This window comes from Scomber scombrus, chromosome 13 (genome assembly GCF_963691925.1).
Source record: "Scomber scombrus chromosome 13, fScoSco1.1, whole genome shotgun sequence".
In the NCBI taxonomy this organism is placed as follows: Eukaryota; Metazoa; Chordata; class Actinopteri; order Scombriformes; family Scombridae; genus Scomber; species Scomber scombrus.
The window spans coordinates 7,188,791-7,216,348 of record NC_084982.1 but is presented as its reverse complement, the minus strand read 5'-3'; the positions used below and the strand labels follow the sequence as shown (position 1 = coordinate 7,216,348).

General features: G+C 41.2%; 1 protein-coding gene across 2 annotated transcripts in view; it reads right to left on the bottom strand.

The window, feature by feature from the left end:
- Positions 1-3,949: 3,949 nt before the first annotated feature.
- The window catches only part of plcl1 (phospholipase C like 1), a 76,948-nt gene continuing 53,339 nt past the window's right edge, over positions 3,950-27,558 (bottom strand). Inside the window, exons 1-12 of one of the 2 annotated variants that reach the window (XM_062431727.1) lie at positions 24,760-24,831; positions 24,380-24,667; positions 24,168-24,255; positions 23,965-24,110; positions 22,477-22,868; positions 21,200-22,322; positions 20,893-21,069; positions 11,674-12,036; positions 8,660-8,863; positions 6,564-6,639; positions 5,690-5,799; positions 3,950-4,696 (exon numbers count right to left, since the gene is read on the bottom strand). In XM_062431727.1, the coding sequence (XP_062287711.1) occupies positions 4,490-4,696; positions 5,690-5,799; positions 6,564-6,639; positions 8,660-8,863; positions 11,674-12,036; positions 20,893-21,069; positions 21,200-22,322; positions 22,477-22,868; positions 23,965-24,110; positions 24,168-24,255; positions 24,380-24,667; positions 24,760-24,816 (3,231 nt within the window). In that variant the 5' untranslated portion in view covers positions 24,817-24,831 and the 3' untranslated portion in view covers positions 3,950-4,489. Of the gene's footprint in view, positions 4,697-5,689; positions 5,800-6,563; positions 6,640-8,659; positions 8,864-11,673; positions 12,037-20,892; positions 21,070-21,199; positions 22,323-22,476; positions 22,869-23,964; positions 24,256-24,379; positions 24,668-24,759; positions 24,835-27,558 lie in introns of those variants that run through there. The other variant, XM_062431726.1, reaches the window with a different exon arrangement.

Sequence of the window (27,558 nt, the reverse complement as noted above, 5' to 3'; positions counted from 1 at the left end):
AATAGCCTGTAGGGACTTGAAACTTGCTTGAGATAAGTGATGCATCACAGCGAATGTAGTGCTCTGTTTCATTTAATATAAAACTTACATTATCATGGTGCGCTGATACAACAAAAAGCATTGATTTGATAAGAAAAATCTGCTGCTGTGGTACAACTGTGTGCAGCTGAGAAGGTCAGACATTCAACTGTTAAGAGTTTGCTTCTGCACAGCTTTGCATTGATGAGCTCAATTGTCAGTAATTCAACAAACGCTAAGGAAAACTGCACTTTGTCAGACGGATAATGTAAAGTTGTTCACTTCTGGCATTAAAACTCTAAATAAAGGAGACTGTTTTTCAGCGCATATCACACAAATGCAGTTGCAGATCCATACAACTTCATTTGCATCACCACAATATGATATTGTAACTTCCTGACAAAAATAAACCCAGGCAGGATGTTCACTGAAATGAATCTGCCTCAAGCAAGTCTCTGCAAGCTCATTTTCACATCATACAGACAAAACTGAAATCAATATATGCCTGGAGTGATTAAAGCACATTCAATCTAGAGTATACACCCTAAATACTGTAACAGGTTTTGCTATTGCAAGGAAATGTAAGCAGGCTACAACATGCAAAAACACAGGTATGGCCATCTTGGATTATACAGCTCAGGTGTTATTTGATAGTGACTGCAATGATCTATCACTGAAATAACAAGCTGCCATTTTCCTGTGTTATTTCATGTTGCCTGTGTTGTATGCAGCAGCACAGTCATCACTGTCAAGATCTTTGTAAATACAGTACAGTACCTAATGAATTATTCTGAATTTGAGGCTTAACTTAACTAGAAAAGACCTAATTACTGAAACCTGACCCAGCAACCTCTAAACCCTTGACCTCCAACCTTGCCCCATCTCCGTAAGTAAGGTAAATCCCATTACCTGTTTACTCTGTGACCCACTTTGTATTCCTCGTGTCAGCAGGCTTGTAAACCGGAACACAGAAAGCTAATACTGTGGTTTGTTACTCTTCTTACTGGAGCTGATGTATCATTAATGCAGAGGCACCCTCCTCGCAGGTACAGTAAGCAGATCTCTGGGAGAGGATGCTCCTATGATCTTTTGAAATCTGCAGTTTTTCAGATACATGAGCGTGCCTCTGAGGGGCAGTGGAGATCCTCTAAACTAGTTCCTGAAGCTGCTTCCTGCTTCGGTGCATTTGAAAGTAAATGTGGTGAATAGTTTGGCAATGACTGTGTATGTAGAGGAACCAGTTTGCATCATCGGGCCAGGGATTAGGGCACTGATGATATCATGACAGATATAAGCACACCAACATATACACACACACACCCCCCAAGGCCTCCAGTGAGAGTGTTATTAATAGACCACAACAGCAGGTGTTGTCACTGAGTCTATTGCTCACAGCCAATTATGATGCTCTGCAGGTGTGCCAGCCCAACCACACAAGCAACCAACAGTTAATCCATTATCAGTCCCTTTTTCCTCTACCCTTCTACCTTTGCTCTCTTTCCAATATATGTCTTCTACTTTTAGAAGTGTGTGCTTTCTCTCAGACACACACACACGCACACACTCAAATGGAAATGTTATTAGGTCAACCTCCTCCTGTGGCTATGACTCAGTGTATCAGCTCTGTCACTCCCCACGTAGAGCCACTCTGTGAGCAGCAGGAACAAGACGATGGGGAAAAGTGGAGGTTAATGTTATTACAAAAAGGAAAGGAATGTGTCGATCGATGAAAGGATACAGTGCGTGGCAATTTTGGACATCATTCAGAATGTACAATAGTCCTGCACAGGCACGTCAGAGGGGCTAAACAAGTTAGTACGCCCGACTGTCGTCATCATGTTTCATTGTTTCTCATTATGTTTCGGCCCTGTCAGCTGCAAAATGTCATGTTACAATGTTTAGCTGCATTCCTCATCTCTCATCGAGCCGCCTTCCCGCCTCCGTTGTTTAAACATTCAAAATGTCTTATTTTCAATAAGTCGCCTGTCAGTCTCACAGACTTTACATTGTCATATTCATTTCACAGACTATTCATTTCAGATTTGTGAAGGAATACATTTGTTCAAAGGAAATGTTAAAAGGTGCTGTGAACCTTTTCAAACACGCCTGCCTCACTTCGTCGTTTTAAAGGATAAATGTCAACTTTGTCAGGTGAAACAATGGGATCTCCTCTCGTATCTTTTTTTCGGCTGGGTGATGATGCATTTTTGGCATTATCCAAAGGTTTTTTTTTTTATGTGTGTGACATTCAAGGAAGTATTTCTAATCAAATGAACTTAGTTTTGTGTCTTAGCTGCTGTGGTATCACTTCTGTTAAATTCGGTTCAAATGCAGCATTGCAAGATAAAAGAATAAGAGTACAAATGCTGGGTTAAAAGAACGTGTGAAAAAGAAACACACATTTACACTCAAAGGCCAAGAAGAACGCCATCACTGACAGCTAAGCAAAACTATGATCAGTAGCACCTGCTGTACACCATTTTTGTAGTTTTCATACACATTTAGAAGCATCACTGAGATATAAAGTTAGTTATATTGTTTTCAATCCTTCAGTTAGCACACGTCGAGTTATACAGCCTCATGGACTTTCTCACAACATACCACTATAATTATTATTGCTACATCAATACAGTGAACTTCATCAACTGGTTAACGTCGCTCTTCCTACACGCAAACACACACATGTACAGACTCTAAGCATCCATTACCCCAAATGTTAATATACTGAGTAGGTTATGTGATCCACACATGTACTATAGCAGACCTGGATTCCTGCAGTATCACAAACATCACACACAACCTCTCCAATTACTGTGTCGCCCTTCCTCTCCACCTCATTCCTCGTGTTTCAATCGTCCCTTTTCTAAGTTAACATGACAGGACCAAACGCCATCAGGGAGGCGATAACAAGACCTCTCGGTTGTGTGCTTCTGCTGGTTATTTGACACAATACAGTACTAAAGTATAGTAGTTGTGTGTGTGTGTGTGTGTGTGTGTGTGTGTGTGTGTGTGTGTGTGTGTGTGTGTGTGTGTGTGTGTGTGTGTGTGTGTGTGTGTGTGTGTGTGTGTGTGTGTGTGTGTGTGTGTGTGTGCTCAGAGATGCAATGGGATCTGTATAATTTAGGTAATGTCGGTACTACTCTAAGAATGTGTATCTGCGTTATTTCTGGGTCCAGACCTCATACTGCCAGATAACAGGATCCAGAGCACAGTCTATAAGATTAAGTCTGGAGATATTCAAAAAGGCTCAGTCAATTAGATAAATCAGGAAATGCTTACATGAATCTGACTTTCCACCTCTCCAAACTCCCAGACCTCGTTAACAATCGGTGATATTGTAGATATGGTGTATTTCTTTCCTAAAATTCATTCAGAAACTAATTTTGGTGGACGGAGTTGGAGAAATTTGACGTCACCAGAAGAGCCATCCTGTTTGCCCTATGTTGCTTCCAATTGAAAGACAGTCCAGCGAGGGGATGTTGATGTCTGATTGAAGGAAAGAACTGTAGCCCGTAGAGCCTAATTTGTGCCTGTCTCAAGCTAACCATCCAAAACCAAACTTGATAAGTAGATCAAAACCTGTGTCTGCTCTTTTAGGTAGAGGAGGACTGTGGGTTTTCTACATTAAGCTACTGCAGTAACATGTAAAAACAAATGTTTTGAGTACCTTAAAACTTTTTTTTGTTTTTTAAAAAGTAGTACACTAAAATTTGAGGCTACTGGTATTAATTACTCTCTGCCTGTGTGTTTTGTTTTGTTTTTTGTTTTTTTATGAGTAACATCCTGTCGATCAATCTCGTATTTCTCCATTCACAACACTGTAAACACACACAGACAGACACGCACGCACGCACACACACATACACATACACACAGGCAGTCTTGAAGCCTACTTAAGAGACGAGCTGATACACCACTTTGTCCCATCAACTCTACATTCCCCCCATTCTGCATTCTGTTGCACTTCTAAAAGAAAACTCCAGCAGGGCCGTAATCATCTGCTTCACGACAGCCCCGTCGTCACAAATTATTCAGGTGTCAACGATTTCCTCTCTAAAGAGGGAAAGTCGCTGGGTTGCAATGTGTTCTCTAGGGTTGGGGGGGGGAAATCATCAATAGTTCAAGTCCCCGTGTGGAGTGTCTTTCTTTGCCTTCCCACCCACGGAGTTACAACATTCATGAAAGGCCTCTCTGCAGGCTGGACCTTCACTGACAAATTGATGAACTCACTGTAAGGCTTTAACAGATATACTGCTCTGGTCTTGCCTAGTCTAGACGCTCACTGCACTGAATAAAGGGATACACTCTGCCAGAAAGAAAATCCTCTGTCTCCTCTGGGGCTTTTTACACCCAGCTTTTTCCTTTTTTCTCTCTGTCTTTCTCTCTGTCATATCTCCTCGTCTCTGTTATCCTCTGTAATTACTCTGTCCACTCCCTTTTAATCTTGCAGCGTGCTGGACCCAGGGGGCTGTCAGATGCGTCCGTTGCCATGTGTGCTGCTTCGGCGGGCAGCCAGTGGGTGGGAGGAGTAGTGCAGCTCGGCCGTGGAGAAAGTGGAGGATGATGAGTTGGAGGAAGAGGAGGGGGAGGTAAGTCCGGAGGCTTCACAGGCCAGAGCTAGCTGCCTCAGAGCATCCAGAGAATCCATCTTGGCTCCCCGCAACAGATCGCCCTGACCCTGCGGCACAGAGGAAGACACATGAGTCAGATTCACACACACATTACAATAAACTGTAAGTTAAGTAGAAGCTGGAAATCTAATGCTTTGACTTAATGAATCCAGTGTTTAATTCAGTCTTACAAACTGTTGTAAGCTGAGGTGCCCTTGCAGTGTGATTGGCAGGAGACTAGTCCTTAACAACTGCAGGAATCATTAGCAATTGATTTAAAGCTGCATTGATAGATTTTGTTGTCACCAGGGGACTAACTGACAAACATTAGTCCTATATTCACTCTCCTTTCAACTCTCTTTTGAAGTCAACCAACTCCTGAAGGAAATATCCAGATTTTTAGCTTCTAAATGCTCAACTATGTTCACCAGCTGGTCGCTAACACAGCTAGCTGCAAAACAATTAGCTAAAAGAGGCTAAAGAAGTCAAAGAGCTGAGGGGAACTGCAATGTTTTTGTTAACATGTCCAAATGTTTTCTGTGCTGAGGAACAGTAAGTACACAGTTTGGTTTCATTTTCGCACTCGTCTGTCATTTCTCCATCTTTACCGTAATGTTGATAATAAGGACAATTCTACAGTCTTAATTCAAAGCAGAAAATCAACTCAGCCAAAGCAGAGGTCTTTCCGGTCAAACTGAAATGGTCAGTTTAAAAGTCAGTGGGGCGTTTCATTGCCATGATGAGGTATTACGATTGCAAACCATTTCGTATTCACCATGAATGAATGAATTAGGCTGATATGGTTGGCTGAACCATTGAGCGCTTTCTTGCCTTGATTGAGCCGAGTTCCTCTTTATTGCATTCACCTTTGTAAGGACCGCTACGGTACAGAGAGTCAATCTGTGCATGACTGAACATTTCAGCTTCACCATCACAAATGAGACGTGGCAATTAAAATAAAAAGGATGAAAAATAAATAAAAAACGGTACTTATCTGTTCCAATAACTCAATAAATAGGGGTGTAGAGGGTCGATATATACTCTTTTTTGCTTTCCAGTACCTTCAGCACAGTGATGTTCCAGGTAAAACTCTCCACTGCTTTATTTTGCTTGCGTCCTTTCAATCCCTCCTTCTCCCCGAGCCGAGGAAGCTCCTCATGGAAGACCATGCCTGCAAAACACAAGAGTATATCATTACAGGTGAGTGGGTGGGCATCAACAACCCAAGTCTAGGTGAGATGTAAGGTGATTTTCTCAATTTGTCTTTGTGGCTAACAAAAATGTCAAGGGGCAAGTGTCATGAACATGGTTTGATAGGTTTGTTGCCAGATACTGGATTTACATATTTACGCAAAACCAATGTGCCATCCCTTGTGACATTTACATTGGCACTTAAAGGTCAGGAGTTATCTAAGGCTGGGAGAGGGTCTAAAAATATATTGGTTCTGCTGTGTTCACTGTAAATGCTCATACTGGTGTGCTGCACCTGAGAAAATGTGGACAGAAGTGCTTTTATGTGCAGATTAAACATTTAGAGCACAGATACCTGCTGGAGGATTGTTTTTTTTTAAACTATGCGTTTCCACAGATCCTCATTTCAAAAAGTACAGATGAGATGGACACTGCTTTTCTCTTAATAAGAAATCCATGCTGGCATCTTATGGGATAATCAAAATCACCACATGTGCTTTATTTTCACTTTTAGTGTTGTTTACTGCAGACTCATTCTCTGAGGTGTTGCCCTCATTCATTTCATCTGTTTGATGTTCAAGTCAGACTTGTTCATTTAGTGATTTTTTAGGATCTGGGTACATCTTGTACTGCATTCATTTTATTTGTGAGCACTCATGAAAACTATTTTCACTCAGTTCATTATCACCTCATGTCAGCCTGGGCAGCCATTCATCACACGTCTCACTGGTCTGTGATTATTACCTTCTCTCTGCACCTGCGCAATCCTCTCCTGAACACCGTCTGCGTTCTCAATCAGCTGTTTCTGGGCGGCAATCATCTGGACAGACGGGAAGAGAAATGTGTGTTTAACCTCTTCAGCTCATTGGGAACGCAATGTCAGGCAACCAGGCATTGTTCAAATACACAGAACTGTATTTCATATATGGTAGTGAAGGTGCTAATATAACAAATATATGAGGCTCAATTTTAGAGAAATGTGTTACTTTTTGATGTAGTGGTGCATCCATTTAACATGGCATGTTCCTTTTGATTATTTTACTCACCATATGGCAAATAGTATATGAAGCTACTTAAGGCTAGTAATTGGGTAATATTAACAACCGTGAGATGAATTTTTAATTTTTTTTTATTACAGATAAGTTTGAATAACCTGAAGGTTTGAAGTGTACTTTTTTCAACTCAGTGTACTGTTTGTTTTACGTAAAAAAGAGTTTGTGGAAAGACATGAAGGAAAAGAATCAAAGGACGGAAGACTGGCTTCGGGCTAGCAGAGAGAAAGAGAAGGAGAGAAAGACAGAAAGAGAGAGAGGGAAGGATGAATGTGTGATGACTAAGCCTTGTGTGTTTGTGTGTATGCCCAGAAAGACTGAAGAGGTGTGATGTACGACTGGAGATCACACCAACTGTGGCTTCATGGTGCTGACCTGCTGGGCTCACATTTGCTGGGTTCACTCAAACATCATCAACTCCACTGACATGCATAAACATGACGGTTAGAAGAAATAGAAGCACCCACTCTGCACAAAGGTGTGTGTGCATGTGTGTGTGTGTAGGTGTAATAGTAGAGTGCTGAAACAGGTGGGAATAGATTCATCCTGATTTGATGCAAGAGGAGATAGGGTGGGAGGAGACGCAGCTGGCAGTCAGGGTGTGTGTGTGTGTGTGTGTGTGTGTGTGTGTGTGTGTGTGTGTGTGTGTGTGTGTACGCATTGGTGTATGTGTGTGTGTGTATCTGTCAATCAGAGTGTGTGTGTGTGTGTGTATGTACTTGTGGAGGAGTGTGGGTGACTGTTTCATGCATGTCACCTCAGTGTCTTTCTGCATATTTAATGCCACTGTGTAATTGCATGTGGGTATGTGTTTGTGTGTATGCACTCAGTGATGCAGTGTTAGGTATCAGAAAACAAAATTTAAAACTTCTTTCTAACTAAAACTCTCTGACTGAATACATGTTGACCAATTTAAAAAAAAAGGGCTGCGACTAACAATTATTTTAATGATCAATTAACCTGTCAATTATGTTACTGTCAGCACTTTGGTGTGAAAAATCCCAACAGCTGGAGGAATTGTTATAAAAGTTTGTACTGCCAGTACTTTGTTTATAGTGTTAATAGCAAATATTAGCATCTAACACCCTAAACTAAGATGGTGACAATCAAAAACATTAGCTGCATCTTCTGAAAACAGCATCATGTTAACATTATCGTTGTGAGAATCCCAGCATGCTTACTTTTAGCTTTTAGCTTAATCATTTCATAACACCTCTAGCTGTATACTCTTAAAAGGGAAATATCATTTACATCCCCAGGTCTATATTTTTATCCAGCTTCGAAAGCTACGTAAACACACAACAGTAGTCAAAGTTGATTCTGCCTCTTTCTTTCGTTCTTTACAAGAAATATAAACTACTCTAACACATTCGACATGTTCAAGCCCAAATCTGATCCAAAATATGTGAGTGAACAATGCAAGCAACCTGTGGAACAACCTTAGCAACAAAGACAACAGAATATGTGGGTATATGCGAAAAATATGACATCATTTTGTTGGGGAAGGAGAATTTACTTTGCAAACAGACCTGAAAGTGGAAGTTTTGCAAACGTTCACCCCAAGTTTCGGGAAATTTTATACAACTCAAACATCTAAAATTAAAACAATATACATATAAATGACAGAAAATCACAAAAAGCATTTCATGTCCCCTTTAAGTCTTGTCAATAATCTTGTGAAAGATAGATGTTCAGGTCATGCAAATAAAAAGGTGTGAAAGCAGAAGCTGTAGTAGGTCTGTGTTACTGTATTATACTGTTTTCATTGTCTTCCTTCCTTTTACTGACCATGTCGTAGGCAGAAAGCAGTTTGCGTGTTGGCTCTGACGGGTTGACCAGGGGCTCCAGACATGGGTAGCCCTCCTTCAGCACCATGGTGGCACCCATGGTGCCCTCAGGGCTCTGCAGCCTTGTGGCCAGGCTCTGGATGCACTGCTTCAGTTTAGCCACCGTGGGGAGCCCACACTGCTCTTTGAAACTGGCGGTGGTGCTCTGTGATGGCAAAAGACAGAGAGAGACGAGCAGGAAGAAGAGGAGAGGGAAAATACTATTAGATCAGATGTACAGTTCCAGCTGTAAAGCTAAGCAGGGAAAGGTCAAAAAGGGTGACACACTTCCCCTCCTCTCCCCTATCATCTGCTGTCTCTCTTGTGAATTAAATCAATATGGCAGTCATTGCCCCTTTTAATCCATTAAAATCAGCCTTTGCTTAAGCGCATTTGGCAATAGAGAAGACAATATGGCATAAATGTGGAACAGAAAATCAGAGCATTTTGACTGTTTTTTAACTGCTGTAGGTGTGTCATGGTGCAAAACTCGGCAAGTTATCAGATCTGATAGGGACAAAAAATAGCTGCCATACAGTATGTTTATCTGTTGAAATTCCATTTTCATGCCATGAAGATGACGTGATGAAGACAAAAGATTAAAGATTTTTTTTTAACAGGCAATCACTAGAATAGAAACCACTGCTCTCTACGTCAACACTATTTGCCACCTGGCAGAGCCCCAACTGGACTAGCGATTATCACGCCACACCTGTGTGGACGTGTGAGCATGTCTGCATGTGTGTGACAGACATAGAGCAATAGAAGCATGATGAATAATAACAGATTGTGGCAGATGAGCCCACAGCTGGACTCATGGCAGGGAGATAGAGATAGTGAGAAGGATAGTTCATGTCCTCGGCTAACGACCACGACATTGGCGGATTAAAGGCTGTTTGTGAATGAGCAAAATATGTCTCTGCGTAAGACTAAGTCTGTGTGTGTGCGTAAGCCTGGATTTGTGTGTGACGGTGTCCAACTGACTGGTCAAGCTATTGTGTTAGGATTGGGCAATATGTGAGACCATAGGGATTTATCTAGGTATTGGTTTTGTTATACCATTTACACTGAGGAAGCTATTTAGCAATTGTGTGCAACACTGCAAATCAGTCAGCAGGACTGCTATATGACAATACTGGATTTATAGGATTTTTCCATCAATGTGTTGGACTACTGGATTTCTCAGGTGAATAAATTAGCTTATTATGATGTTTAATTTTGGTTATTGTATCTATAAATTTACACAACATGGCCGGAAATGCATGGACACCTGAACATCAAACATTACATAACCATTATCATTAAAGAAATAGTTTGACTTGTAGGAAAATACTTTTATTTGCTCTTGACACAGGTTAGATAAGACGACCAACACCACTCACATGTCTGTGAAGTAAGTGCTACAGCCAGTAGCTGAATAACTTAACAAAGCTTTGCATAAAAACTGGAAGCATGGGGAAAATGCAAAATGGCTAACAGCACCTCTAAAAACAACTAATCAACATGTTATCTTGTTTGTTTCATGATAACACAAATAGAAAAAAATATTCATCTGACAGGAAGTTATGTGATGCTGACTATTTCTTGATGGACAACCACAGGAAACGTGAGGTTGCCAGGTAACCAGCAGAGACACATAACAGATATGCTTGGTGGGTGGATTAACTGTTCATCAAGAAAACTGTTATGGTGGGAAATTCCCTCTGAAGCCACACACTGTCCATTTTATATCACAGTTTGTGTACAGATTAAACAAATAAGATATGTCATTTTAATTAGTGAGCTCCTGAGGTGCTGGACAGTGTTGTTTTGAACTTGAACTAGACAAAGTTTCCAGTCATGGCATCTAACTTTCAGCAAGAAAGCAGAAAAGATTACTCTTCAATTTTCCAACCTGGCTGCAGGATGTTGCTCCCATTCAGCCACAACAGTTTTAGTGAGGTCAACCACTGATGCTGGGCAATAAGGTCTGGCTCACTGTCAGCATTTCAATTCATCCAAAAGAGGTTGAGTTGGGTTGAGGTTACTGCTCTATGCACGCCAAGTACCAAATGTTGTGCCACCAGGTTCTATTTTTGCTGTAATTTATAAATTCTTCATAATCCTCCTCCACTTTTCTTTTGTCTCTCTCTCTCTCTCTCTCTCTCTCTCTCTCTCTCTCTCTCTCTCTCTCTCTCTCTCTCTCTCTCTCTCTCTCTCTCTCTCTCTCTCTCTCTCTCTCTCTCTCTCTCTCTCTCTCTCTCTCTCTCTCTCTCTCTCTCTCTCTCTCTCTCATTCACTCTCCAGAGAAGTCTCAGGTAGGGTCTGATTTCAGCACAGTCATATAGGCTACTCCAGTTCAAACTCATAACCAGACATCGTATGAACACAGCCTAAAAATACAAAGCTGAGTGACATCTGATCTGCGGTGAGTCAGCTGTTTGCATTCCTTTTAACCTGCCTGGCAGAAATTTGCCACATAAGCCAAGAAACCACAAAGTGGCTGAAGAAAGTGTTTTCATTGCTTTGTTAACTCTTTAAGGGTAAGTTCACCAAAATAACAACAAAAACCCCCCGTCAATGTTCATTAACCTCTCTGGCTATTTCAAACGATAGATTGAGTCGTATGCGCCTAGGCCTCATTCGCAAATTTAAATTGAAAACATTTGGAAAATACTCAACAGCAGCCAATGTCCTGGTTATTCTGCATAATCCACAATCCTCCGGTGAGCATCTTTCATTTTCATTTAATATTTAACAAAACAGTTCAAATGAAAACTGTTAGAGGGTGGTTTGTGGATGATCCAGCGCAGATGGGATGTTATTTCACACTGCTGCTGAGATATTCAAATTCAATTCAATTTGATTCTGAGAAAAAACACACAGACAAAATTCCTTTCACCTCCAATTTATCAGCCAACCTTCACACAGAAAACCAAAAGGAGTAAACACTGTCTTTTATTATTGTCTTCATACTTTTTTTACCCATTTTCTCACCTGAGCTTCCTCCCGCAGGTCCGTCACTTCCTTGAGAGGGGCACTAGCCTGTTTGAAAGTCTCATCCACCACCTTGATGCCCGTGTGCCTCAGCGTGACGTACTCTCTCCCCCGCCGCCCCACCCTCCTCACTGACAGACCTCGACGCTGGGCCTTCCCTCCTCCTCGCCGGTTGGTGACCGCCACATGGACAAACAGGCTGGTGTGGGGTAAGGGGTCTCCTGCCATGCCCAGCAGGGGGACATTGCGGTAGCCAGGCTGAAGGCACTCAAAGGCCACGCTGTACTGGCCAATGAAATCATCTCCGATGTAGTCGTCATCTAATACCACAAAGCGCAGCAAGGCCAGCTCTGGCATGTTTACCTGGAGACGAAAAATAGACAAAGAAATTGAAATCCATTCAAGGCGCTGTGTTCAGTGTAGAAATGAAACCATGGCCAACCAAACACTATTTCATTTTTCTGACCTACTCTGTCACAGCTTCCCAATAAGCTTTTATTAATATATTGTGTTAAAATTTGAAGGATTTTGTGGTTCTTATTGAAAGCTGATTCTGGCTTTTGTCACCTGAGTAAAACAAGAACAATATTTAAAAGATTAAAATAGTTCACAAAACAATCTCACATACAGGCCATTTAGCAGCTGTTAGGGAGCTTTCAGTCATATCACAAGATCTTCATAAGAGGATGGAGTTTGCGTAGTTGCCACGGACTTATATATACTTACATTTTTCCAAGCACTTCTCACACATGTTGGGTTAAAGTTGAGATTTTTTAGCCTCATTTCCAAGTCAAAAGAAACTAGGCAAACAATCTGCTGATGAAGATCATGATTGAAAGGCCCAGAAGAGCTACTAGATACTCCTGTCCCTTGTACAAACATGTTTTTGCACATTAATTTCACCTTTTTTTCCCTTCTGTATCACTACTGTCATTAGTAAAGATTAGCTGCACTTTAAACACTAGCTCCCATTAAACACAAAAGTTGACCATATGTGTTTCAGCATCAAAGAAAGGCTCTGTCTCTGTTGTTTTGTCTTTTAACTTCCTGTCTACAGCTTGAATGGGAATGTGTTGCATTATGTAGATTGGCTTATACTGCTTATAATTACCTTTTACCAACTGCATTTAAACAAATATCTGATCAGTTTCACAATGCAGTGTACAGTGTGAAGGATTGACCAAGCTGGAATAAAATGAAAGACTTTACAGCAGTCAAACTAACTGTTATTTATATAACGGTGCTAATTAGATCAGTTTTCATGCACAGTGCTGGGATCAGCTGCTCATGTTACTGTTAAAATCGTCTCAGTGACTGATTCAGTCATTGTTTGTGTGGCTATTTGGATATCTGTATGTTTCCCTGGACCATAACGTTTGTCTTTCTGTCTCAATAACCTGAATCATCATACTGACAATTTCAGAGCTCTTGAAATTTTGACCATAAAAACATCATCCTTCAGTTGCAACACAAAATAAGCTACAGTACTTGAGCTAGTTGTAACACAGAACGTAACTTTGTGCCAAAGATCATCTTTTTAATCCAATAGCCATGCATGTGTCCAGGTCATTACATCTTATTTCACATTCAGAAATCAATAGGCTGAAGCGGTTTCTTATACATTTAGAACAAGTTCCTGATATACAAAGATATAACAAGGTCTTTAAATGAAGATCTTGACTTAAACATATATTAATGACATTTTTTTTGGCCCTGTGGTAGCAGTGCAACAAGCTGTAAACACATACTGAAAGCTGTTCTTTTTTACATAAGCACCTGACAAACTTAAATCCAATATTCACTCTCCTTTTAACTGTGTTGTTGCACCACCTCCTGTGATAAATTTCTGGCTCTGTAGCTGCTAAATGTTCTACTATGTTCGCCACTACCTTGCATGTCTGCCATGTGGTGGTAGGCGGGTAGTGTAAAGTGGTTTATCAGGGTTTTTCCACAGAAAACAGCTGCCCGCTGTTGCTGAAAACAGGGTACATTAGAGCTGTTAAAATGAGCCATAACAGTAAACAGTAAAGGTGTGGACGGTTCACACACTCATTTTTTCCATTTCTAATATAAAAAATTGATGGGTGCAGCTTTAAATTCTTTCTTTTTTATCATTTCAATGCTGTGCAAAATAAACCCATTTGTTTGCAGCTCAGCAGTACAATACATTTAAGAGCTGAAAGATACAGTGCTTTCCTTTCTAATTACTAAGTACTTGGAAAATCAAACCTGTTATTTACATCTCAGATCGCACAGTGTTAAATTGCATTCACTAGAAAGAGCAGCCTCATTTGTTTGATTATCTAGACTTCTAAAAGTTCATTTTCTGTCAACAGAGAAGGAATCATCATGTCCGCTCTTATTAAGTGCAAAAATATGCACTTCATTAAATGTTTACAAGAGCAAAGGGTGATCATTTAGTCACAATATTCAGCTGAGAATTCAAAAATCATTTGCTGTTATTAAGTGTCACTCATGAAGCTATTGAGGCATGGTGTTGATGTTAATCACATGCTACTATAAAAGGAGGTGGGGATGCTGGTTGAAGTATTACATTTCAGTTTACTATCTTCAGAGGACTTTACCTTCCTCTTGGCAAATAAGGCTATGAACACCCCCACATATAAGTACAGACAGTCACACACACATTAGTGTTAGTGAGAGGACAGATGATGCTGGGAGTGTGTCTCTGCATATTAATGCGTGCGGAGGAACAGAGCGTGAACAAATTTCACAATAAAACGTTATCAGCTAATGTCTCTGTTTTTCTCTTCACAAAACCTGATACAATCCCACGCACGTGCCTGCACACACACGCACACACACACACACACACACGCACGCACACACACACAAACCGGATGTTTATAGCATCAATCTATCATTTCCCACTGAGAATGTGGATAAACTTGCCCCAAGCCAGAGTATGTGTGTGTGTGTGTGTGTGTGTGTGTGTGTGTGTGTGTGTGTGTGTGTGTGTGTGTGTGTGTGTGTGTGTGTGTGTGTGTGTGTGTGTGTGTGTGTGTGTGTGTGTGTGTGTGTGTGTGTGTTAGGGACCTTTTCCAGTGTAAACACTGACTATGTCGGGACCAGTAGTCCTCATGGGGACCAAAGCCTGGTCTTAATGAGGTAAAATGTCATTTCTGAGGTCCTCGTTATGGTTTGGGGTGTGAATTGAGGTTAGGTTAGGGTCAGGGTTTGGGTTAGGCTGTCCAAGATCAATGGAAGTCAGTACATAGTCCTAACAAGGATAGCTATGCAAACTTATGTATACAGTATGTGTGTGTGTGTGTGTCGGGGGGGGGGGGGGCATTTGTATGCATGTACCTACAACAATAAAACCATATGAAGTCTTCAGGCTCAGAGGTAAACAAACCCAGGCACAGTGAGACACTGATCCCTTCATGAATTTTGAGATGAGTTTGCATGTGTCTGAACTTGTGTCTGTGCGTGTGTTCTGTCAAATCTGTTTAAATTTAAAAGTCTGATGTTATAAATGTTCTGGAGACCAAGAGGTAAGCGTAGCAGTAAAGACACATTATTTGTTCCACTATTTGATAAAAGCTCACTAGTTGAACCACAAAACAAAGACAGCTGAACAGTTATTCATTTAGTTAAATATTTACATCCCTGAAACTCAGTGACTGTGACTTCATTCAGGGACCGTCACCTCCAAGCGTAACAGAAGGAGTCTATTCAGACCTGATTAGAGTAAATATAACTGAAATAGCTGCTCACAAGAAAAAACAGTAGAGTTTATTCTTGGCTTCTATTATTTACACCCACCAGCAGAGCTGGAGACTTTTGGACCAAAAGACTTAAAAACAGCTCTGCCCTCATGTGTCCTTTTCTATTGGTTCAGTTTATGTGATGTGTTTACCAGTAACCAACAACTACCTAAAAGTAAATATGTGGTAAATATCACATTTCACATTTGTCACATTTTAGCCAGAGGAACTGAGGGTCTGACACTCAGGTACAGTATTTGTCATTTTATCAAAATCACACAGACACACAAACACATATACCTTCAATGGGAATGAATGGACTTGGGGGCTGAGTGCCACAAACAGGGTAGGGACATTCAACCAGTGCAATGCCTTCTCACATGATTTTGTTTTAAAAAATAATTTAAAAAATGGAAAAATCTAGAAATATGCAAAACTTTAACTCACGGTCACAACACACATACACTGACATGAAGAACCATGTCAATGTTCGTGTTTCACAAACATCTGTGTCTTATGTAGTAATAGGGAGAGGCTGGTGATGGATGGAGGAACAGAACACATGTCACATTGACTGAACGAGGACCGGGTTGCCCCTTAGGCTTTAACTGCACTGTTAGAAAGAATATACAGCCTGTGTGTCTGTGTGTGTGGTCTGTCATAGGCTACTTTTGGGGACAAATTTCAGACTTATGAACAGTTAATTGGGGACGGCTTATACAAATAGGGACAAGAGCCATGTCCCCAATAGGGAAAAAGCTGAATTTTGGGTCAGTGGTTAAGATTAAGGTAAGGATTAGCGTTAGGCAAGTAGTGGTGATGGTTAGGGTTAGGATAAGTCTCCAGGAAATGAATGTAAGTCTATAATGTCCCCAAAAGTGAGCATAATCTGATAAGTGTATGTGTGTCTGTATGACTTAAGTCACTTCAGGAACACAAACCAGACTTAAGTGTGTGTGTGTGTGTGTGTGTGTGTGTGTGTGTGTGTGTGTGTGTGTGTGTGTGTGTGTGTGTGTGTGTGTGTGTGTGTGTGTGTGTGTGTGTGTGTGTGTGTGTGTGTGTGTGTCTTTTTATCTTCTACAGAACCAATTTCAGTTGAAAACCAGCATTGTGAGGACATTTCTGTGTTGTGAGGACATTTTGGTCAGTCTTCATAACTTCAAAGGGCAATTTAATGGTTAAGACTTGATTTTAAGCTGAAGGTTAGAATTGGGTTAAGATTCAGTTAAGAGTAAAGGCTGGGTTATGGCATTTAGCTGTGATTGTTAAAGTTAGGGTAAGGTGCTAGGGAATGCATCATGTCAATAAGTGTCCTCAAAAGGATATAAAGACAAACATGAATGTGTGTGCGTGTGTGTCCAATGATGACTCCGATCCTTTTCTCTCTGGTCTCTTCTCTCGTTCTCAATTTTTCAGCAACAAGCCTGTGGCTGAGCTGAAAATCTCTGTGACAGTTAATTCAATCACTGCATGCTATTCAATAACCAAATGCTCTTCTGTAAGGACAGATGATGTGAGACACAAGACAGTATCTGAGGCTGAATCTCCATTCTTACTTCATCCTTACATCTGGAGTTGTTGGAGTTGTTGGCTGTCTGGAGAGTTCTCAGTTTCATGCACTGACGAAAAGAAGCTGTGGATAATTCCTCATTGAAATCCTCTTGTGCATACTGTATTTTCAAACTTGACCAAATAGTGTCTCCTAATAGAGTTTTATGCAAATGCGAATAGCAAAGTCTCTTAAAAAAAACAAAAAAAACCTGCTTTTTGCAAGTGGATGATTTTTTATATAATACAAGCTTGAGTGGAAAATGTCTAGACTGTCCAAATAAAGATAAAGAGCAAATGTCTGAACTGGAATTCATTTCACCTCAGTTGGCCCAAAAAAAACCTCCATTTTTTTAGTTCAAAATGTTAATGTATTGTAATTTCAGTGCATCTCTCATTAAATGTTCTGTGTATAAACCAAAACAAATAGTGTGCTTTGGAAGACATAATTGATAAGAAATAGTTTACCCATAGCAATTCACTTCCATGATGCATTTCATCACATTTTCATATCGCACAATACTGCACCATAATAAATTGTCACACTCATACTGCATAGAATTGATATGTGTATTATGAGTGCAGATAGATGACACAGCGTTTCTCATTGGGGCTTAGGAAAATAAGTGCTGTTAGTTTGCACTGTGAGTGTGTATGAGTGTGTATGAGTGTTACGTTGTGAAAGTGTGTGCCTATGTGTCTGCACAGTGTCAAAGCCTGCAGGACAAATTGATGAAGACATACATGTACTGTGTGAAAGCAAGCTTCAAGAGGCTGTTACGCACACTTAGGCAAACAGCATGACCTCGAATGTGTGCTAATACGTCTGATTGTGTGTTCCTTGGTGTGTGTCTTTTCTTGTCTTTCTGTCTGTGTGTATGAGTCATGGCGCACTGTCCTCCAGTCCCCCACTCAGCCTTGGGTCACAATCCAGAAGGCTACTGAAACAAGCAGAGCTCCTCTCTCTCCTGTCTCTCCTTTTCTTATTCCTCTGCTTCTTCCCATAACAAACCATAATTCACAAAGATTTTTATCCAAAAGAGATCATCATCATCATTTGTTGTTATTAATAAGGATGCTTTCACAACAGGCCAGTTTGGTTTATTTAGAGTATATCCTTGTGTGTTTAATTGTTTCATTTGGTTCATCCACTTTAGAGGATGAGTGTGTGTCCACCGTTAAAAGTAAACTCTGGTGCAGTTTGTTTGTGATGCGATACAAAGCAAACCAACCTCAGAACTGCGTGATAATGGATGTGACACTTCTGTGTTTGGAAACTCTCAGCAATCTATAATTATCTATAATCAATTGGTAACAGTGGCAACACATAAGTATGTCAGAGCATGATTCCTGCAATTTTCCCCGAAACAGATGAAGTAAAGAAGGGCTCAATCTATCAAGCAATCGATATTTTGTGTTGTGTCGGCTTTGTGTATTTTGGCAGGTTCTTATTCAAAAGTAGGGATGGGGTTCAGTAGCACTTTACTGAATCCAAACCCCTTATCAAAATGTATCATATAATAAATATTAGATGCATAGTGGCTGCCTAATTAATGCTCATAATCTGTCCCTACAACCTGAAAATGACATGAGCAGCATAATGAAATGTTAATTAAATGCTGTAACCTGCTACACTTCAACAGCTACTTCCATCAAACACTGAAGGCAAACACTAAAGGTCCTGTTCAGAGCTACGAAGCTCATCAGATTAAAATGTTGACATGAATCAAACTTTAACCGGTATATTCTTAAAGTGATGTGACGTGATAAACTCTCTTAGATCATTTCTCTTAAGAGGAGTCGACACTCTGTTGGTCCCCGCTGAACTACAAAATCACACGGTCCACTTGCGATTATACACTGGTGGGAGTGATGTGATGTGTCTTTGGCTGAATACAGGCACCAGCTGCAGAGAGCACATTAACCAGACAAACTGACAAAAAAAAATAAGAAGCTGCTGGTACCTGAATGTTATGTACATTTTTTTTTTAAAAAGACTGAAGCTGTGTGACTACAACATTTTCCACATCATATACTGCAGGAAAACTTGTTTATGTCCTCTTTTTAGCTGTCCAACAATGTTTATGATAGATGAGGTCAAGAGGCAGCCTTGATAAATCTTGGCATACCAACTATTTATTCATGAGGACTTTGTGAGCGCCACAGATGATAAATAAGCCATTAGGAGTAGTGTATGATATCCTGTCAGTCAACACAAACATGAATTTTGTACAGATTTTACGCCACATGTCGAATTACATGTACAGTATAGATGACCAATAAATGAGTTCCCTATCAGTCTATGTAACTTTATGTTTGACTTTGTATGTATGTTGAAAGTTTGTTTGTGATATTTCTCTCGGGATTTACATATGGGTGGCCATCAGTGCTGTTCACTCGCTGACATGCACCAGATGTCAACATCAAACTGAGACATGCCCTTTGCTCCAAATGCACTTTAATGCACTGTGTTGCTAACTGTTTATTCTTTTTTCTCTCTTGGGATTTAACTGCTCTAATACTTTTTAAGAGAATTTTCAGATTTGTATCTTTATCCTTTCTGTTGTAGCACTTATGTGGGCTAAGGGGAACAGCTTTTCATTTTTGTGTATGTGTGCAAGTACAGAAAATGACAAACTAAATCTTTAATCTCAAATCTTGTTTTTGTCAAAGTCAGTTGTTTGTACATCAGAGTGAACCGAAAATGGATTAGTACTGAAGCTGGTTCACATTTATTCTTTGGTTTGGACGAGGAGGATTAAAATAAAGGTCCACGACAACCTGTTTAAATGTAATATTTAGACTTGTGATTACATGCTTTCCGGCTGTACTTTACGTCTGTCACCTGCAAAAGGGCTAAAGTAATTACAGTTAACTATTCTTTAGAATTGCTGGTAGTGTGCATGCCCTTTGTAGTGTTTGTGGAGGTACATTATGTCTGCTCTAAGGCAAGAAGCTGAACACAAACACACACACACACACACACACACACACACACACACACACATGACACAGCCACAGAGTACATGCCATATCAGTTGTGACAGCTTGTCATTACAGCTCAGCTGCACTAATACAGGACTGTGTCAGTGACGGATAAAAAAGCCAAATCAGCACCGCAGTCATCAAGTCCTGTCTCATATAATGATTCACTGCATTCATAAGTGTATTCATGGAAGCACCTTATTCAAACCTGTATGGTCTTAACCCCCCTTCATTTTAGTACTTTCCAAAACCACTAAAACCTCTTTTATCTAGTTGTCTTTTTCCACTTTTTCACGCTCATATAAATGTTGCACATCAAAATACAGTTTTACGCAATAAAAAGCAGAATCTGCACTGGGTTAGATTAATGGATGATTCATAACAATAACGTCATCCACAATATGCTTCAAAGACGTCAGCAAGCTGTAGCGAAGTGCATTAACTGCAACTACTTTTTTCATTGAAATCAGAGGTATTGGAGGGGATATTAGAAGGCATCCTGAGCTCCATCAAAGCTCTTTTTTTTTTTTTTTTTTTTAAGAAAAATACCAAACAATTTCTTTTAGAAAATTAAAATATTTTTTGTAATGCAAACAGGATTATCATAAGGAGCTGTCATGCAGTTATGTAAATGGCTTAAAACAGGCTATTTGTTTTCTTAGTGTTTGCTCTATGGACATTATAATGTGCATGGAAACGTATCCAAATGAATGTAACCTTTTAAACATTTAACCTACCTGCAAAGATTTGATTTTGTTTGAATTGTGGTGAAAAGGAGTGCTGTACCCTCGTACTTTTTTGTTATGTAATGTATATTAAAATTTGGAGGATCTGTATATTTGTCATATAGGACAAAAAACCTAAAATCTCTCAAATAAATAAAGAGCAGCACATAGACAGGCCGCCACATGTTCCACTGAACAGGGACTCTAATGTATACAGTGTTAAAATGCCTTACTTGAAACTCGAAGGTCTCATCGAACAGTGGATCATCCTGGTTCTGTGCAGCAGTGCGAGTCCGCTGCTCAGCACAGTCAGCCGGTACACCATGTAGCTCCAGAACAACATATGGGTCAATAACCTCTCCCTTAGCCCCCGATCCCTGAGGCTTAGGCAGGTTATGGGCACTGATAACCTGTACAGTTGAACACAAAGGTAATAAGATAATTGCTTACTTGACATTTCAGTTAAAAATCATAAATTCCCTCCATACGCTGCTGGGAAATGCCAATTAACCTAAATAAAAGACCGAAAACAGAACTAACCTTAATCCGTAGAGTCTGAGGTGGCACGCCTGGCACGCAACCCTGTGTGTGGGCACTGAAATACGACACCTCATCCCTCATTACAGCAGGTCGGACAACATAACCACACCCCCCGTTCTGTGAGAAGCGACCTCTGTGAAGGTCCAGCATGGCACCAGGGGTCTGCTGGTTTAAGGCCACGAGCTGGACCCCTCCTTTCCAGTAACCTTGTGGGTTGGGGTTACTGGAGTCCAGGCGCACTGAGCTGGGCCGCACCCTGGTTAGGGTGCGCTTGGTGAACATAACAAGGTCCTCTGGGCTCTCACTGGTCAGCCGCCCTGCCTCTCCCTCACCCAGGGAGCACAGTGTCCAATAGGGCAGTTCGGGAGGCATGGGTGTGCTGGGAGAGCAGGGACTACTCGGTGGTGACTGCTGCTGAGCCTGTTTGTAAGTCGCTCTTTGGGCGTAGAAGCTGCGGCTGCCTGTCCGAGCGATGGCAACCAGGTCTGACAGCTCTTTGTGAAGGCGGAGCTTCCTGGGTTGGGAGGGTGGAGGCACCACCAAGACCACACCCAGTTCCTCCTCACCCGGGATGGTCATTCGACGTCCTGCCAAAGGCCCTCCTCCTCCTATCTCCTCGTCCTCCTCAGATATCTCCCCATCAGAGCCTTCATACTCTGGAGGGAGCTTCTTCGCCACTATAAGGACGCGTCCCTTCAACTGTTCAGGGGAAGGTAAGGTTGTGGCTCGTCCTCCCAAGCTGACAGGTAGGGCCTCTGGAGTGTAAAGACGGGAGCCAAAAACCTTCTTTAGGTGTTGTGCCATGGTGTGCTGCTGGGCAGGGGAGCAACGCTGGCATAAGTACACCAAGAGTGGGTACTGAGAGGTCAGGAAGGCGTACTTATTGACCACCTCCAAAGCAGAGCGAACAGTGACAGGTGCATGATGGTGGTGATGGTGGTGGTGATGATGGTGACGAGGGATTTCAGGACCATAGTCAACCCCAAGAAGAGGTTCTCCCTCTGGGCCATCAGTCACTCCCAGCTCCAGGCATCGACAGCCGGACTGCAGGGCCTTGATCAGTCCTCCTATGTCTGCTCTCCCGTGGACCTGGTCATCCAGCAAGTAGGACCGGTACGAGGTGCTGAGGGAACAATCGACAGGATTCTTTTCAGGAGTCAAAAAATTAAGAATGTCCTGCTTCTAAATAATCTTTATTTTATTTATCTTTAACAGAATGTTACGTAAGAGACAAACCCTAACCCTAACCATCAGTTAGACTGTAATGCCAAACACACCTGATGTAATAGTGAGATAGAGGCAGGTTCATGTCCTGGCAAACCCCCAGGTGCTCTGGGTCAAGTAGTTGGCACTCAGGGGACTGCAGGTACCTGGCAAATCCATCCAGACCCAACAGCCCCCTCTCCTTTCCCTGGGCTGAGGGCTCATAGCGCCTCAGGAGCTCCCAGCAGCCCTCGGTTGTAGCCAGAGACAAACCCTGCTCTGTCTCCAAGAAGAGGCGTAGGTCATGAGGGTCCAGGCACTCCCTGTCCTTCGACAGTTGCACCAATAAGAAGTACACATCAGGCCGGGTGCAAAGCTCGCAGTACGCCTCCTGGAACTCCTCGCATGTCACATGGGAGGTCAACTTCTCCTTGCTGCGCTGGATCTCCTTGAAACGCAGACGTACCTGTTGGAAAGGAAAGAGACATTGAATAAAAGAGAAGAGAGTCAGGTAGGACAAAAAGTGGACCATTGTGGGGGCGAGTTCACTGCGCTAGAGAGGAAAGGAAGTGAGTTAATTAGCTCGCCAACATTGTACCTCGTTCATTAGGGGAAGCTGGCAAATTTGATTAATCTTTGGTTATCTTGTTTCAATGAGGATATTAAAGTGACCCACATCATACAACACAGTGTAGTGTTAATGTGTTCATTCTCCATCTTCCTTCCTTCCTTTCTTTCGATCAGCTTCCACTTCTCTGTAACGTTTTATCATATTCTGTGCTCATCCAAAAGAAGCTACCCTCTCTGATATCATCTTGGTAAAATGTGTCTGAGTACTTGCAAGTTGTCAGCAGACATTTCACCTGTCTGAAGCAATAGAGTTTTCAATGCTCCCCTTGTTTCCAGGGTAATTTTGTCTCTTTGTGTCTGTCTGCTCTTCAGACAGCAGATGATACAGGAGTTTGTAGTGGGAGAAGTAATCGTTAGAAAAATCCCTTGTCATGACAGATTAAATGTTATGGTGCTCAAAAGTCCAGAACATGATGTCTATCTACGCTTTGCTAATGCACGACTGCTGATCTGATTTTAAAAGTACCGTGGATAGCACAAACACTATAGTGTAACTTACTTTCAAGGATTTTATGGTTCAAAATCAGCAGCTCATTTACATTTCCCCCATTTTTCTCTTCACTTCCTATAGCTAGAACCATTTCTGAGCTGTGTAAGGGGAGGGTTACCTTGTAAAACAGCTGATCCCGATATCATGACATCACAAGAAAACCAGATCACACAAAAATCAATCTTGTCAGGCCTCAGTGTCCAAACCACTGGTTGTTTGGACCAATAAGCCTCCTATGAAGATTCTTGCCTGATCTCACAAAGGTAAGACAGTGATAGACTGATGGTCCATCCAATTCTGAAATGCAACCACCAACCCCAGTCTTATTATCACAACTGCATACATTTGCCCATGCACAGCATTCATGTCTGCATGAAGCATATGAATCAAAGTGTAAGATTATAATGTATTTATATAATTCAGAAGATCCAGGCCTGCTCACCTTGGTTTCCTTGATACCAGGGCACAGTTTACAGATGGTGGCAACTGCCACATCCTCTGACACAATGCCGTAGCCGTCTTCATCAACTTGAGCGAACTCCGCTATCAGCCACTCACTCCTCATTTTGCTTCCCAGGCTTCCTTCTACTGACACGCCCCCTCCTTCACCCAGCCCTCCGCCTCCACCAAATCCTGCAGCCCCACCAATGATAGAGGGGTGAGCCAGCAAGTAACGAAGGCCTGTCACCCAAATGTTGGCCACATCTGCGGACAAGGCTACCAAGTCCAGAGTCTGTAAGGAGGGACAGAACATAAAGATTACTGGATGAATGAATTGTGAGTTATGATTTTTTTTTACACTCATTTAAAAATAAATGTAACTGTAAATCCATGTATATTATGTTTTTTCTTCTTACCTGGTAATCATCCCCATGTATGATAGAGAAAGCTGCCTCCTCAGCCAGGTGTTCAGAGAGGGGACCATTATGGAGGAAGGTCTCAGTGCTCTTCCCTGTGCGGACCTCCCGGATGCTAGAGACATCCAGTCGAGCCCGGTCCGCATCCTTCTTAGACGGCTCCCAGCGTAAGCAGCTCAGGTCATGTTCCAGGGTATAGAAACGACAGTAGACCCTGGAGTTGGGTCTGATCTTCTTCAGTTCACATCCACCTTGCATGAACGCCAAACAGTCTGCTGCACTGCTTACCTAGAACACAAAATCAACGTTATCATCTATACATTCAATTGTGAAAGTACAACAATACAATTTTATTTCCAAGATACACTTATCTTCTGTACCTTTTTCTCTGAGGGCATGCTGCTAAAGGACACAGTCTTCTTTCTGCCTCCGCCCATCTTCTGCACTGAGGGATCCTGGGGAAAAAACAGATGGCCAGAAGGTTAAAATGAGAGGAAGTGTTTCTACATGTTAAGAGGAACCACAATACACTCAGATGTACATCTAAAAATATTACTCAGCAGCCCTTGGTCAATGTATTTAAAAAAACAGAGATACAGAAATGCAACCATGTACGAAAATATTGGTATTTTGCAGTGTGGTGGTGGTCATGTAATTTTAGACCAATCAAACTGCTGCTGTTGGACTGTAATAATATAAGGAGGGAGGGGTCTTTTCCATCACATTGCTAATCAACTGAGAACCTGAGCATATAACTCATTAATTACACTGTTAAAGGGCAGTATCAACCCTCATTGTTTAAGTGCTTATTCATGCGCTGGCTTCTTTCTTCATTTCTGTAAATATTAGAAAATGAGATTTCCGTCCTTCTGGCTGTGTTATTAAAAAGGGTCAGTTATAGCTATTTATAGACTTCCTATTTTAACATATAGAGAGAGTATATTTCATATCAACACTTGAAACTACCATGTGGATGTTCTTTAAATGTATAACAAAAGGAACAATCTGCAGACTAAGCCGATGATTTAATATCACATCCGTAATACTCGCGGTCTTCAGGGCAAAAGGACAATGATTCCGAAATTATTGGAGCTTGCAGGTTGGTTTCACAGCATTTTCTTTCACTATGGTTCCTGCACAGAGGAGCCAGTCCACTATGTAATCCCCTTCTCTAAATTTGGACAGAATCTCTTTTATTTTCTCTAAGTCTTCCTGTTCATCACATCCTTATTTAGCCCGACAAGTTGAGAGCTCTGAAACATTCAGAAGTGTGTTTATAGCTGTAGCCTTACAAGATTTAAGGAGAATGGGGGCCAGGAACGTTTTTGTTTGGTGTAGCTTAAGAACATTTACTTCCCCAAAATCTCACAGTGTGAACCTAAAGCCTGCACATTTTAGCACTTACAAATGTTTAGAGATGTTAATCACACATTAAAAAAAGGAAACTAGTGTCAAACTTTCATGAAAACATGTGGATGGTTTTGGTTGCTATGTCTGCAGCACAGTCACACTCATGCCATAACTCATCTTTATATAATGACAGGCTGTAAAATCACACATTTTAACTTACAGAATGTTTTAGAGAATTACTGAAAATATTCCATTTGGATTTATTTTTGGTTAGACTGAGATAGGCTGCCTTCATGCTAAAAAGAGACAAACATGGACTGCTGGTAGGAGAAGGGACATAAACCATAGTAAGTGCCAAAGGTCCATCCACCCTGACCTCCTTGTAATTTTTCAGTGAGCTAAAAGACCATTAAACAACCCTTCAATGTGTCCCTGAACATAAACACAGGTCATTTTAAGCTGTTTGTACAGAAAACCAGTGCTGTTGTTTCTCTGTAAAAGTCAGTCCTTCCTTACAGTGCATACACACATACTTATCAAGCAATGCTGCTAAGATCTCCTGCCTCTGCTTATCTCCATCAAGATTGATTGGCAGCATCGTCTCTGATCGGTGAGCAAATGTCAATGCTAAGCTAAATCTCATTAGCGTTCCAGCATGAATTTTCAGGCGCCAATAGTAGCGCTTTTACCGATCCATAATGAGCTGTGACGCTCATTGCAGAAATGGCAGCAGTAATTACATGTGCTGCTGAGAGCAGAGAGCCGGCTGTGGACACTCTTTTACCCCCTCTACCTAAATCAGCCAGAAGTCTGTGGTTTGATATACTGTACTGATAGACATAGATGCATTTGCAGCAACTGCTGTTTCCCTCCGGTATCTGAAATGGCTTCAGGGTTAAATGGCCTTGAACATGGAAGAAAAACACTGGAGATAAAGTGGGAAGCATTCAGAGGTGATAAAACAAAAAAAACACCTTCATAACACAGCATACCAACCAACCACAGAAATGCATTGTGAGCGCTGGATAAAGCAGAATGTCGTCAATCTTTTGCTTTTTCTAATTTGCTAATTCATCCCTCATGTTTTGTTGACACTGACTTGACTTCCTCATTGTTTGGAGTCATACGGACCACAATGCTGTATGTGTAAAATAATGATAATAATTGCAAAATCAACCCAAAAATACTTCTTTTCATTCCTTCTGACCTTATAAAAAACCTTCTTTGTGTCACAAACTGGGCTTGAACATTTGATGAAGGTGGAGAAAAAAAGATACAGAAAAATACAGAAACTCAGCTCCACTCTGTTCTTTTTTATTCTGTTTTTCTCTCACTACTCTGTGGTAATAGGTTTCAGAGCTGTCCACGTCCTCTGGAGTGCACAGAGGATCCACCCATGCTAAATCTCCACTACCAATCACAGATGTGATGAAAATCAGTCCAGATTTTTGAACAGCTGTGTTTTTTCAGCTTTGTGTCCTAATACCCAGAACACTAGTATAAAAAAAAGAAAACACACAAACACACATCGCATCTCATTTTTGAATGAGGGCAAAACTCTTAAAACACGGCACTCATTTTAATCTCATATTGTGCTCATGTATGTGAACTGACATATTTTTCCTTTAACATGATTATACTATAAGCCTTGCGGAAACAGACACTGTTGAAAACCTAACTGTAAACTATTTCTTCTGTTGGCTACAAAACTGGTTAAAAAAAGATACGAATTGCAGTGAATCAGGGAAACAGTTTGTGAACTCTTGTGAAACTAAATATTGCATGTTTGTGTGACTGGATCTTTTGAGCGTGTGAAGAGCTGTGTCATT